Source organism: Melanerpes formicivorus, unplaced genomic scaffold, assembly GCF_026170545.1.
Source record: "Melanerpes formicivorus ecotype bairdi unplaced genomic scaffold, bMelFor1.0.p_v2 SCAF_10, whole genome shotgun sequence".
Taxonomy (NCBI): Eukaryota; Metazoa; Chordata; class Aves; order Piciformes; family Picidae; genus Melanerpes; species Melanerpes formicivorus.
In genome coordinates, this window is record NW_027142362.1 from 9,443,851 (window position 1) to 9,457,159 (window position 13,309).

Here is a 13,309-nt window from a genome sequence, read left to right on the forward strand (position 1 = left end):
TTTATAGTAACTTACACAATAATCAAGCCTACAGGAAGGAGGAAGCAGTGTTTGTGGAATGTGTTTTAATCAAAGCATGAATTTGTGAGAGTTCTCCTTAGAGTAAAATTCACCCTGTTGTGGTCTCTTTTCAGGCTTGGGGAAGCTCTGTTAATTTCATACCAAGATGATGTAATCTTGTCTTGTTTTTGTTGTCTTATTTTTCCTTTCCTTCTCTTAAAGCTTGGCAAAATGAGGCTAACTATACCATGCAGGGCCTTGACTTGTTCACACCTGCAGTGTTTTGATGCCACTCTGTATATTCAAATGAATGAGAAGAAACCAACCTGGGTTTGCCCTGTCTGTGATAAGAAGGCTCCCTATGAACACCTCATTATCGATGGGTAAGTCAAACCTGCAGTCAAAAAGGATGTGCCTTCCACACTCTGCTTACTGTCCTGGTGCTGCACAGAAGAGAGTGCTCTGAAATCTTGGCTCTCTGGCTGTGATCTCTTTTAAGTGACACTGTCATGGAATTTCCTCACTGTGGGTGAGGAGTTACTAAACAGGTACCTCTTCGTCCAGTATTTAGAGGAATTGTGGTCATCAAACTGCTAAAGTTAACAATGATAGAAGGGATTCCTTCAATCCCAGGTACATTTTTGAGCTGTCTTGCCTGAAATGGTTGTGTTTTCTTAGTTGCTTTTTCTCTTTTCTTCAATATTACATGGTGCTGGATCCTCAAGTGAGAACAGCACCTCTTGTCCTGTCTTTTTATGAAGCAACTACACAACCCTGGCATAGTTGATAGCAGTCCGTCATGATGGATCAAATAAATACTGCCCATCCTCCAAATGCCTGTGGCATTCCATGTACAATTCCACTCTTGGGGAGCTGGTGTCTATAGAAAGGGACAGGAATTGATTCCCTGGTTCTGCCTACCTGCAAAACATTCAAAGAATAAGGAACTCTGGGGTTGGTTCCCATAAAGAAATGCCAAATATGTGTTCCTGGCCTTGCATTTTAGTTCCTTCTATAGGAATCTTTCTGAAGTGTGATAAAAAGGTAGAAAACAAAATAGAGTCTTCTGCAAATGCCCTCAGAATGTTTTACTCAACCAACCAACAAAATGCCCAACCAATCAAACCACCAGAAAAAGCAAAACTGAACCCCTTGAACTAAACAGAACCCCAGAAAACCACCTCACAAATGACTGAGTCTTTTTCCAGTGAGTGTCTACTTCATTTTGGTGATCTGTCAGTGAAGCATTGTGAAGGATGGAAAAGACCTCTTAAGAGTATCAAATCCAGCCTCCTGCCCACCTCCATGGCTCTAAGACTGCTCAGGATCACCTTTAAGACCTTACAAAAGGCGCTTAAGGAGGCACTCAGGGCTCATAAAGGCTGCTTTGGAGACCTGGACCCTAAGATTTCCACATCTTCTGCTTTGGATCAAAGAACTGGGGTTTTTTGTTCTGGGTTTCAGCCTGCAATAGGAAAGATTGAGAAGTCTTAATTAAACCAACACATTATCCTTCTTTCTTCTTGTGTTGCCAGGTGCGGATGTTGGAGGTTAGGTGATACAATTATAGCATCCCATAGAAAGAAAGCTGTTTCGAGCAAATGTCTCGTTCTGGGAAAGAGTGAACTTTCTCACTAATTAAAGCAAAGCTCTTTCCTACACAGAACCACATGAATAGTCTTGGTCAAAAGCTGGAATTCCCACTGGGAGTGATGTGGTGCCAGGATCCTAAAAGGTTTAGGAGGCGCAGCTAGGAGGAGAGGCTGTAAGTTTAGATTCCCATGCGAAGTTTTGTGCTTCTAAAGAGGTTTCAGACCATACCTACTTACATGCTCAGCTGTATGGGCTCCTTTAGGATAGGAGTTTTCTCACTTAAATGTTGCCAAAGATACATGGGGAGGAGGAGGAGGAGGAGAAGGAGAGTTAAGTAAAGTTTTTGAACAATTCTTTCTTTGTTTTGGAATGAAAGGAAGAAGGCTCACATTCTTCCTTTGTTTTGGGAAATGGAGATTTCATCAGCTCTGCAGGATTCCACTCTCTAGTTGTTTTAAGTGAATGTGCAGGCATTTATTTTAGATATTTTGCATTTTTCACAGATTCCTTTTTTCTTAAGGAAACACATGAGGGAAGGGTGGAACGAGGAAAGCTTTCAACTCTAAAAGCACTAATTCCAATAATAAAGGTAGCAGAGGGGGGAAAAAAGGAGTCAAGCTCTGAGGAGTCATGTTCAGTGTTTTTGATTGCCAGGTTGTTCATGGAAATCCTGAAGTATTGTACAGATTGTGATGAAATTCAGTTTAAAGAGGATGGGTCCTGGGCTCCCATGAGATCAAAGAAGGAAGTGCAGGAAGTAACTGCGTCTTACAATGGAGTTGATGGTGAGTTTTGTTTTGGGGTGGATGGGCTGAGTGTCACACTGCCAAACTATTCAGTAGTGATGTGTCTCTAGCTTAAAAGGTTTATTTTTGCATGGATCTTGTAGCTTTTAAAGATCGTTTGTGAGAAAGATTGAGTTATAGTATCCCCAAATCTCAGCGTGGGAGGGGTTGGAAGGGACTTCTGGAGCTCATCCAATCCAGCCATCCTGCTCAAGCAGGGTCACTCACAGCAGGTTGCCCAGGATCACAATGTCCAGGTAGGTTTGGAGTATCTCCAGAGAAAGAGTCTGCACAATCTCTCTGGGCAGCCTGCTCCAGGTCTCCAGCACCTTTACACCAAAGAAATTTCCCTTCATGTTCAAATGAAGCCTCCTGTCACCACTGAAGAGTGTCACACATTGATAGAATGGTTTGGGTTGGAAGAGACCTCAAAGATTTCCAACCCTCCTGCCATGGGCAAGGACACTTTTCCACTAGATCTGATTGCTTAAGGCCTTGTCCAGCCTGGCCTTGAACAGCTCCAGGGAGGGTGAATCCACAGCTTCCCTGGGTAACCTGTTCCAGTGTCTTACCACTCTGACTGTAAATTATCTTGTCCCTCCTCAAGCTTCATTCCCTATTCTCCTATCACTACAAGCCCTTGTAAAAAGTCCCTGTTAGGTTTGTCTGGGGCTGATGGCACTTTCTCAGTTGCCATTATGTGGTTCTGTTGTTTTTTACTTTGAGCTGTAAGCTTTGTAAAGGTGTGTAATAAGCTTTGATGTTACGGTGATTGTAGTGGAGTGCTACAGCTTACAATGTTGACTTATTTTGTACAGGATGCATAAGCTCTTCCTTGGAACATCAGGTGTCTTCTCACCAACAGTCAAACAAAAACAAGAAAGTGGAAGTGATTGATTTAACCATTGATAGCTCATCAGATGAAGAGGAGGAGGAACCATCTGCAAAGAGAAGCTGTCCTTCCATATCTCCAGCATCACCATTAAACAATAAAGGGTGAGAAGAAATACACAGGCCAATGCAGAGGGAATACACCCATGGTGGGGACCAGTAACACACTTCAAAAGAAATAGTATCTAGAAAGTTCTGTGTGTGGTTTATATCCTGTTTTATTAGCTTGTAGCAAATGGATTTGATCTCAGGTCACAGGGCCTGAGAAGACTGGCAGAACAACTTTGACTTAAGTGTGTAAAACAACAGTTTTTCAGCTGTGCTTGTGAAAATGAGTATCAAAAAGGCTTGGTCTTTGGCAAATCAGGAAATGTTTTACTTCCATAGAGAAATAGAAACACAACATGTGGAGTGAGGAAGAGAGAGCAAGGGGAAACATGAGTGTGCTTTGGGAGTGCGTGGGGTTTGCTGGTGCTTACTGCGGGGAGTGGAGTAATCAAGAGTGCCAGAATAACCTGATCACACCCAGGCAGCCAGGCTGGTAATAGCACCCTGCTTGCATAAACATGTGGGGATGAAAGCTGAGGCTGAACCCAAGGGATCCTGGTTTTGAAGTGGCTACACCTCCAGTGATGTAACTGTGATCACTTTAAGTGATCACCTGAAGCTCCTCAAGACCTTTTTAGCTTTTCTTCCTTTGCTGATTCCTTGTAGAGCATAAATGCAGTGTTATTATACAGATTTGCACCTTTTTGAGGGATTTAGGGTACCTTTAGGATTGTCTGGCCCTGCTTTAGGAGTATTTGTAATATTTTTATGGCAGAGATCCCAATCCCATTTGTAGACAGAGTCCTCCGGCTCTGTTGTTTGAGGCTGAACTTGCCTTTGCTTTCAGTTTTGTTAAAGTTCAATTTCTTGGACTGAATTAATTTCTCTGATAAAATGTTATTGTGAGAAGAAAGCTTGGGGAACATGTGATGGCTTTTCCTCTTACCCCTTCCTATGAGACATTGTGGCATTGCAATGCTTTGTGATGCTTTGAAATCTAGTTGCATACCCATCATCACAAAGTGCTTAATGTGTCTTGAGAGGTTGGCTTTTGTTACATGTGAAAACAAGCAAACCCTGCATGGAGCAGAACTAGAATCATACAACTGTAGAACTGGGTTGGAAAAGACCTAGACCAGCCTTCAACCTAAGACTGCCATGGGCTCTAAACCGTGTCCCCAGGTGCCATGTCCACATGCATCTTGAACACCTCCAGGGATGGTGACTCCACTACCTCCCTGGGCAGCCTCTCCAATGTCTGACCACTCTTGCAGGAAAGAAATTGTTTCTCATGTCCAACCTAAACCTCCCCTGGGGTAATTTCAGGCTGTTTCCTCTTGTTCTATCACCTAACACTAGGGAGAAGAGACCAAGCCCCGCTTCACTCCCACCTCCTTTTAGGGAGCTGTAGAGAGCAATGAGGTCTCTCCTCAGTCTCATGTTCTTCAGACTAAACACTCCCAGTTCCCTCAGCTTCTCATAAGAGTTACTCTGTTGACACTTCACCAGCTTTGCTGCCCTTAGGAACCTTCAAATGCAGTTCTTTTAGCCTTACTCTTCTAACAAGCCTTTGTTTCTTCCAGCATTTTGAATCTACCCCATCAAGCATCTCCTGTGTCGAGAACACCCAGCCTTCCTGCTGTAGACACCAGCTACATCAACACATCACTTATCCAAGACTACAGGCATCCATTCCATATGACACCTATGCCTTATGACTTGCAAGGTGAGCTTCTGACTGCTCACAGCTGTAAGTACAGCTCTCCAAGCACTGCTCATAGAATCATAGAATAGTAGGGCTTGGAAGGGACCTCCAGCGATCATTGAGTCCAACTCCCCTGCCAAAGCAGGATCACTAGGGCAGGTAACACAGGAACACATATAGATGGGTCTTGAAAGTCACCAGAGAGGGAAACTCTACAACCTCTCTGGGTAGCCTGCTCCAGGGACCAGAAAAGGATTTAAACCCACAGTTACTTGACAATCCAGTAGTGCAAAATAGTATTTTGCATCAATAGAGGATGAAATGGTATTAAAAAAAGAGGAAAATTTACATTGATACTGTTAAGTCTTTTAAAGATGGATGTTTTTCAAGCTCCAGTAGAGAAGAGAAAAGTCATCAGTGTTATACTGGGTTTATTTCAGACTAAATAGTGGGAAAATTGAGAGCTGTTTCTTGTGGTTTGAGAAGTTTTAATTTTTTTCTTTGCCTCTTCACAGGTTTAGATTTCTTCCCTTTCCTGTCAGGAGACAATCAGGTAAGTCAAGGAAAATCAAGTCATATGGCAGAATACTCTTTTCTGAGGACTTGCTGATGTGGCTGTGTAGGCAAGGAAGCAGCAGATGTATGTTGGAGGTGTAAATGCAGGCAGGCTGCAGCTTTCTTCTCTACACACACAAACGCTGACTGAACATAAGCATTCTTTAAATATGGTTGTAGGACAGGACATAACAAATGGTAGACACTGAAGTCTCCAGGGGTTAAGTGCAGGCAGCCACTGTTATACTGTGGAGTGACCCTTGGTTGTAGCTGAAGGTCCACCAGCCATCTCCTTAGTCTTTCAGTCCTAAGGTCTGACTTGGGCCATCTGACAGGGCTAGGCCCCACCACTGGGACTCTTGACAGTTCTTTACACAATTGGTTTGGTGGGATGGGACCTTTAAAGGTCACCTAGTCCAAACCCTGTGCAGTCAGCAGGGACACCTGCAATTACAGCAGGTTGCTCAGAGCCCCAAACAGCCTGATTTGGAGTGTTTCCAGGATTGGAGCTTCTCTGGCTAACCAGTTCAAAGTTTTGGGAACTAAGGAGGTCATTCTCAAAAGGAATCTGGGTTGGCAAGGCCTCCCCCTTGACCACTTTTGCTCTTGTGCATCCAAGAAAAGCAGGGGGCTGTAATGGCTCTCCTGGCCTTTGTTCCTTCATGTTTGTTGTGCAGTCTCAAGGAGGAGAGTTGCACTAATTGTAGAGGGATACTTCTGTATCATAATTAAGACCAGAGCCTGCACTGGAGAATTTGGATTCAGAAAAGCTCTCTGGATATTCAGTGAAACATAAAAAGGAGAACTAGTGTGAAACAGGTAGCATGGAAGTCTTCTGCTGCACTCCTTACTTAACTCCATAGTTAATACCAACACACAGATACTGGGTAGCAAGGACTACCTTGCATATGTCTTTCATCACAGCAGAAGGAACCATCAAGAGCAAAATTTCCCTACAGGGAGATTATATTTAAAATCTGATCCTGGAGAGAGGAAGTTGTTGGCTTTTTAGGGACTGCCCAGCCCTTGCTGCCACCTGATGGGACTAAGCTTGCTGGTTCTAGATAGGCTTTCCACAGAAGTCTACTTTTCTCTGCCAGCAGTGGTTATTAGCACATAGTTTCCCCAGCTTTGGTTGCTCTTTTGAGCAGAGGAGAGGGATGACAAAATGTTCCTTTGAATTTGGGCAGGGGGGAGAGGGGAGGAAATTTTTCCAGCCAAGAAATTTCTGGGAAGAGGTAAAAGTGCTGCTCCTTACCATTCCTCACTGGTGTGGTACTGTTTGCTGTCACTAATAATTAGTATTTCCAATTTCTTTTGGCTTCAGAAATCAGGGGGCCGCAGAGGTAAAAGTATCACAGTATCGCTAAGGTTGGAAGAGACCTCGAGGATCACCGAGTCCAACCTGTCACCACAGACCTCATGACTAGACCATGGCACCAAGTGCCACATCCAATCCCCTCTTGAACACCTCCAGGGATGGTGACTCCACCACCTGCCTGGGCAGCACATTCCAATGACCAATGACACTCTCGGTGAAGAACTTTCTCCTCACCTCAAGCCTAAACTTCCCCTGGTGCAGCTTGAGACTGTGTCCCCTTGTTCTGGTGCTGCTTGCCTGGGAGAAGAGACCAACCCCCTCCTGGCAACAACCTCCCTTCAGGTAGTTGTAGAGGGCAATGAGGTCACCCCTGAGCCTCCTCCAGGCTAAACAATCCCAGCTCCCTCAGCCTCTCCTCATAGGGCTTGTGCTCAAGGCCTCTCCCCAGCCTTGCTGCCCTTCTCTGGACACATTCAAGTGTCTCAATGTCCTTCCTAAACTGAGGGGCCCAGAACGGGACACAGTACTCAAGGTGTGGCCTAACCAATGCAGAGTACAGGGGCACAATGACTTCCCTGTTCCTGCTGGCCACACTATTCCTAATGCAGGACAGGATGCCATTGGCCCTCTTGGCCACCTGGGTACACTGCTGGCTCATCTTGGCCACCTGGGCACACTACTGGCTCAAGCAGTATCTGAAGGAGGCCTACAAGAAGGCTGGGGAAGGACTTCTCAGGATCTCAGGTAGTGATAAGACTAGGGGGAATGGAATGAAGCTGGAGGTGGGGAGATTCAGGCTGGATGTGAGGAGGAGGTTCTTCAGCATGAGAGTGGTGAAGCCCTGGAATGGGTTGTCCAGGGAGGTGGTTGGGGTGCTGTCCCTGGAGGTGTTTAAGCCCAGGCTGGATGAGGCTCTGTCCAGCCTGATCTAGTGTGGGGTGTCCCTGCCCATGGCAGGGGGGTTGGAACTAGATGATCCTTGTGGTCCCTTCCAACCCTGACTGATACTGTGATACTATGACTGCATCTGCCCACTTACCGTACAGAAAGGTTGAGTAGACAAGCTGGTGGAAAAAAGAGAAGCTGTCAGAGCTTTAGCTTACAAATACCTTCTATTTATTTTTAAAAAATCTTTTATTTTTGAATTATTTTTCTGTGTGTGTGTGCTGCACTGGATCAAAAGTCTGAAATGTAACTTGCAAATGTTGTTTTTCCCCCCCCAGCATTACAACACCTCCCTTCTTGCCGCTGCAGCCGCGGCAGTTTCCGCCTCAGATGATCAAGAACTCTTACACTCTCGTTTTTTCCCATACACTTCATCTCAGATGTTTCTCGATCAGCTAAATGCAGGAGGAAGCAGTTCTCTGCCAGCCACAAATGGTAGCAATAGTGGCAGTAACAGCAGTCTTGTTTCCTCCAACAGCCTGCGAGAGAATCATGGTCATCCAGTTGCAAGTAGGAGCAGCACGGACACGGCGTCTATCTTTGGTATCATACCAGACATTATTTCCTTGGACTGATTTTGTTGGGGTTGGTTTTTTTTTTGTTTGGTTGTTTGGTTTTGTTGGTTTTTTTTTTCCTTCTTCTTCCTCTTTTTTTTTTTTTTCCCCCCTCTCCCTTCTTTTTCTTGAAGCAAACGAACTCATCAGGAGGAAAATCTTTGTGCTTGGTTTTACTTTCCTGTTAGAAAAACGTAGACGAGTCGGTTGTCGATTTTTGTTGTCGTCGTTTTGGTTTTGGTTTTTTCTTTTGGTTCCCTCTTTTTTTTTCTTTTTTTTTTCCCTTTTTTTTTTTTTAAGGGGGACAAAAAAACAAAAACAAAACAAAAAAAAACAAACAAACTTTATGTGTACAGAGAACAAAAGTATATTTTCAGTTTTACTTTTGTATATAAACCTAAGATGGCCTCGCTGGTAAAAATTAAGAAAAGAAAAAAAAAAAAAAGGTGAAAAAAAAAAAAAGGACACAAAACAAAGACAAAAAAAAAAAAAAGAAGAAAAACAAGGAGCTTCAGTTGGTTTTTATGGATGCTGAAGATTTTACACCTGTGCATTTGTCATGTGAGTTGCTTTTGGTTTCCTCTTCCCCCCCCCCCCCATCCCCCTCCCTCCTCGCCCTCTAGTTTGGACACAAGTGGCATTTTTTTATTCTTTATTTCTTCACAGTGACATAAACAGGAAAGGAGCTGAACTTTGCAAAGTTCAAACTTGTGAGAGGGTTTTTTGTCTCCTCTTGGAGGCATTTAAAGTCTTTAAGTGGTGGAATCTTGACCCCCTCCCCCCCTTCCCGTGTTTAGTGCTTAAAGCGGAATAAACCCCACCCAAACTGTTCACAGCACCCCCTCTGTTTGCAGGACAGAGCCTTTCAGGAGTGGGTTTGGTTTTTTTCAGGGTTTCTTTGGTCATTTCTGGGTCTCTGTGACCCTCTCATCAGATGATGTGTGTTGGGTTTTTTTTCCTATCCCATGCTTTGCACAAGCTCATTAGCGCACCAATTATTCTCGAGGGCCAGACTCAATCAAATCTCAGGCTGAGGAATCACTCAGCTGTGCTTATGTGTGGGGACAAGACAGAGAAATTTCAGAGCCTTTAGCCCCAAGTGAAAGCATCACCACATTGGAGTGCAGGGTTTTTGTTTTGAAGAACTTACTGTAAAATCCTTTTAAAATAACTTCAGATCCTAATCAGCAGAAATATTAAGCATGTGTCAGCTTTAAATCCCTGGAAGTGCTTGTGCTTTCAAGTTAGCCACGTGTGTATAAACAGCCTGTTGACTCCAGGCCTGTCTTCTTCTGTCTGGAGAAAACCTACTTGCAGTAGCAGATCAAATACCTGCTTTAGTTTCTGCTGGGGGTTCACACTTCCAAGTGTGAACTTGCCAACAAAAACAAGGAAGAAAATCCAAACACCAACATGTTGCTCTTGCATGGTTTGTGCAGCTGGTAGCAGCCTTGGTACGTTGTCTTCTGACTTCACAGTCCTCCAAATCAATAGTAAATGTTCAGTGTGAGTCTCTGCAACCCAAAAACCAGCCCAATCACCCAGCCCCCACCATGCAGCCCTTGTGCTCAACCCCGTTGCTACCTCCTCTTAGGGGTAGTGGGTTTCAACATTCAGTTTCCTCTTTTTGGCCTTGGAATGAGTTTGATTTCCCTGACTCATGTTTCGGATTCAGTACACTTCTGTTGAACTTTGAGCCATACTGGCTTCCTGGTTTCTTTTTCTCTGTTTATATTGAGGTTGTGCATGACATAGGAAAATCTTCTCTCTTTTTTTTTTTTTTAATTATTATTATTTTTTGTTAAGAACTGATGAGTCATTTGGGCTGATCTGTTCTTTCCTTGCAGTGTGTAAATAGCTGGAATGCAGTTTTTTCAGGAGATTAACCTTTAAAGAGAAAAGGGGGGGGGGGGGAAGGGAGGGGGAGGGAAGGAAGTGATTCTCACCGTGTCCCAAAGTCCCATGTCAGAGAGAGTAAATATTTCCTCTGGTGTGAAAAGTATTTTTGTAACTGGTTGAAAGTGCAGGTAACAAGTTTATCAGGAAAGAGTGTTAAGGAATACTACAATTAACAGATCCTTGTCTGAATTTTTTTTTTTTTTCCATGTCCAAGACTGTCTGACTGCAGCTAAAGTTGCTTTGAGCATTGACGAGGGCCACCTTTTGCCTATGAAGTTGTCTCCGAATTGTGCTTTGATTTAAAACAAGAAAAAAAAAAAACAAAACACATTAAAAAAAAGGAAAAAAAAAAAAAAAGGAGAAAAAAAACACCAAAAAGAGGAAAAAAAAAAAAAAAAAAGGAAAAAACCAAAATATGAAGAAAAAAAAAAAAAAGGAAAAAAAACCAATATAAATCTTTAATCCAAGTAGCATTAGGTATTGCTGTATGATCAGTCGTATGGTTATTTGAGAGGTTCACCTTACGTGGCATCCAAATTGTTTCTAGTGTTTTTACAGCATCCCTCTGCCACTAAATAGTTGACTTGAATTTTGACAAACAGCTGTTTTTTGTGTTTATATGTATATGTGTGTGTATATATGTATTTATAGATCTCTCTGTGTGTGTGTGTGAGTTCAAAAAAGAAAAAAAAAGTGAGTTAAATAGTTTTTTTTTTTTTTCCCCCCCCCCTCCTCCCCCCCCCCTCTTCCTCCCCTCCCTCCTCCCTCCTCCCTTCCCCTCCCCTCCCTCCCTCCCCATGCATGTGTATTTCATACATATCTGGCTGATATATATATATAAATATATATATTTCACCATACACCAATTTTATAATTTATTAAATGTCAGTTTAAAGAAGAAAAAACAAAAAAAAAAAAAAAAAAGGGGAAGAGAGAGAGAGAGAAAAAAAAAAAAGGAGAAAAAAGGAAAAAAAAAAAAGACAATAAAAAAGGATAGAAAACGGGAAATACTTATTTTTTAAACTCAAGTCTGGTTTTGGAAGCGATTAAAACCTACACTTAGGAATATATCTCAGACCTTTTTAGTCATGGATACTAACCTGGTAACTTCAGAGCATACCCTTTTGCTGTACTCCTCCTCCTCTTCCTCCTCCTCCTCCTCGTCCTCCTCCCACCACCCTTTGTAAACCTGGAGTCCAGCTCCCCCCCTCCCCCCGTCGGTGGTGTAACTGGGAAGCTTCTGAAACACCCCCGGAGAGCTCTCGCGGTGGCTGTTCTATCAACGATTGTGGCAACGGGTTGGTTTCCCTCCCCTCCCCCCCATTGACTGTGTTGTTCAAGATGAGCCTTTGAAGAGCCTCATTTGTGTCACTTCTGACAATGGTATTAAAATCTTGTTTAATTCACGTCGAAACTGACGTCTGGCCAGTGTCTGGTAACGCCCAACCCGGCAACTTCTCTTGCCTCTCCTAGCTTTTGGAGAGTGAGGTCAGCTGATGACGTCTTCCATTTCCTCGCCAGTTACCCTGAAGGGGAGGAAGGCTGTGCAGTTCACCACTGTCCTTTGGGGTTTGGGTTTCTTTTTTTTTTTGTGTTTAACCTCATTGCTCTACAAAGAAGGGACAGAAATGTTCTGGAGGCCTCCTTTGTGGTGTTGCTCCCATGTGCTTTGTGAGTATTCCTGTTTCACGCTCGGGTGTTCTTTAGAGCTGACGGATCTCTGTGCCTCTGACCACAGTTAACATTGCTTGGTAGAAGTCTCAGTCTGAGTTCTCAACAGGTTCCCTGCAGCTGTCACTCCAAAACTCAAACCTCCATTAGTTGGCACGTGCGTTCTCCGAGATGCAGTAAGAGCGGGCCAAAGGTGGCCTGGTCTGTGGTACTTCTCCATCTGCTCCTGTAATCCTTACACGATGGTCTCTTGTCCTCCAGTTCTTCCAGCAGGGGAGTGGGGTGTGCACACACATGTGTGACCATGCTGCATGTGGTGCTGTGCGCTTTAGGTACACACAGGGGTATGAGTACAGGGTATCGGAGCAGCAGGGTGGAAGTGGCTTTGCATCGCCCTTGAAGGCATCACTGATACATCCTTTAGCAGATGAAACCCCACCCTAAGCCGTAATCCTTATGTGTTTAAAACCTTGTAGCACTTCCATAACATAGCTGTAACAGCGGCTCCAGGCTTGCCCCTTCCTCTCATGGCCAGGATTCCCAAAAAGCCTTTCAGAGGAGGAGATGACCAATAGATTTTCTTTGGACTCTCTTGGACCTGCCTCCCAAGGCAGAGCTTAAGGACTGCGAGGAGAACGTTGGGGAAGCAAATCCTTCGTGGCAGTTTTAACCATTTGTGAGCACATTGGCAATAGGAAAGATTTTTGGGTTGTCCATAGAACTTCCTTTTTTTTTTTCCTTTCTTTCTTTTTTTCCTTTTTTTCTTTCTTTTTTTTTTTCTTCTTTTTTTTTTTCCCTTCCTTTTTTTTTTTTTTTCCTTCTTTTTTTTCCTTCTTTTTTTTTTCCCCTTCTTTTCCCTCCTCCTTCCTTTGTCCTTTTTTTAAAACAACAGAACTTAGATTTCTAACAAGGGAAAAAATTGCTGGTGGTCCCCGAAAGTGCTGCTGTTCATTGTTTTAATTAACAAAGGGAAAAACAAACAAACAAACAAACAAAAAAAAAACCACAGAAAAAAAAGAGAAAAAAAAATAGTACAAATGTATATATAAGCAGAATATTAAAATTACCATTAATTCCATGAATTTTCAAAGATGTCATTCATTGCCTTAAAAAGTTTTTTTCCTTAAGTTTCCACACGGCATGCCAAACCAGTAAATGGCTTTTAAAAAATGTATAGTAGACCAATGTCAGTTTGTATAAAAGTACCAAGTGGAAAATATTTATTATATGCATTTTGGGGGGGGGGAAACCACAAACCAAACCCAAACAAACAAAAAAAAACCCCACAAAAATACCCCCACCCCCAACAACAACGACAACACCACCCATCCCCCCCCCCCCC

The 13,309-nt window shown here is 43.3% G+C and overlaps 1 protein-coding gene across 2 annotated transcripts in view; it reads left to right on the plus strand.

The window, feature by feature from the left end:
* PIAS1 (protein inhibitor of activated STAT 1) overlaps positions 1-12,955 on the plus strand; it is an 84,098-nt gene extending 71,143 nt beyond the window's left edge. Inside the window, exons 9-14 of one of the 2 annotated variants that reach the window (XM_068143550.1) lie at positions 223-383; positions 2,248-2,378; positions 3,197-3,374; positions 4,901-5,043; positions 5,538-5,575; positions 8,122-12,955. In XM_068143550.1, the coding sequence (XP_067999651.1) occupies positions 223-383; positions 2,248-2,378; positions 3,197-3,374; positions 4,901-5,043; positions 5,538-5,575; positions 8,122-8,418 (948 nt within the window). In that variant the 3' untranslated portion in view covers positions 8,419-12,955. The remainder of the gene's footprint in view (positions 1-222; positions 384-2,247; positions 2,379-3,196; positions 3,375-4,900; positions 5,044-5,537; positions 5,576-8,121) is intronic. The other variant, XM_068143551.1, reaches the window with a different exon arrangement.
* The last annotated feature ends 354 nt before the right edge of the window (positions 12,956-13,309 follow it).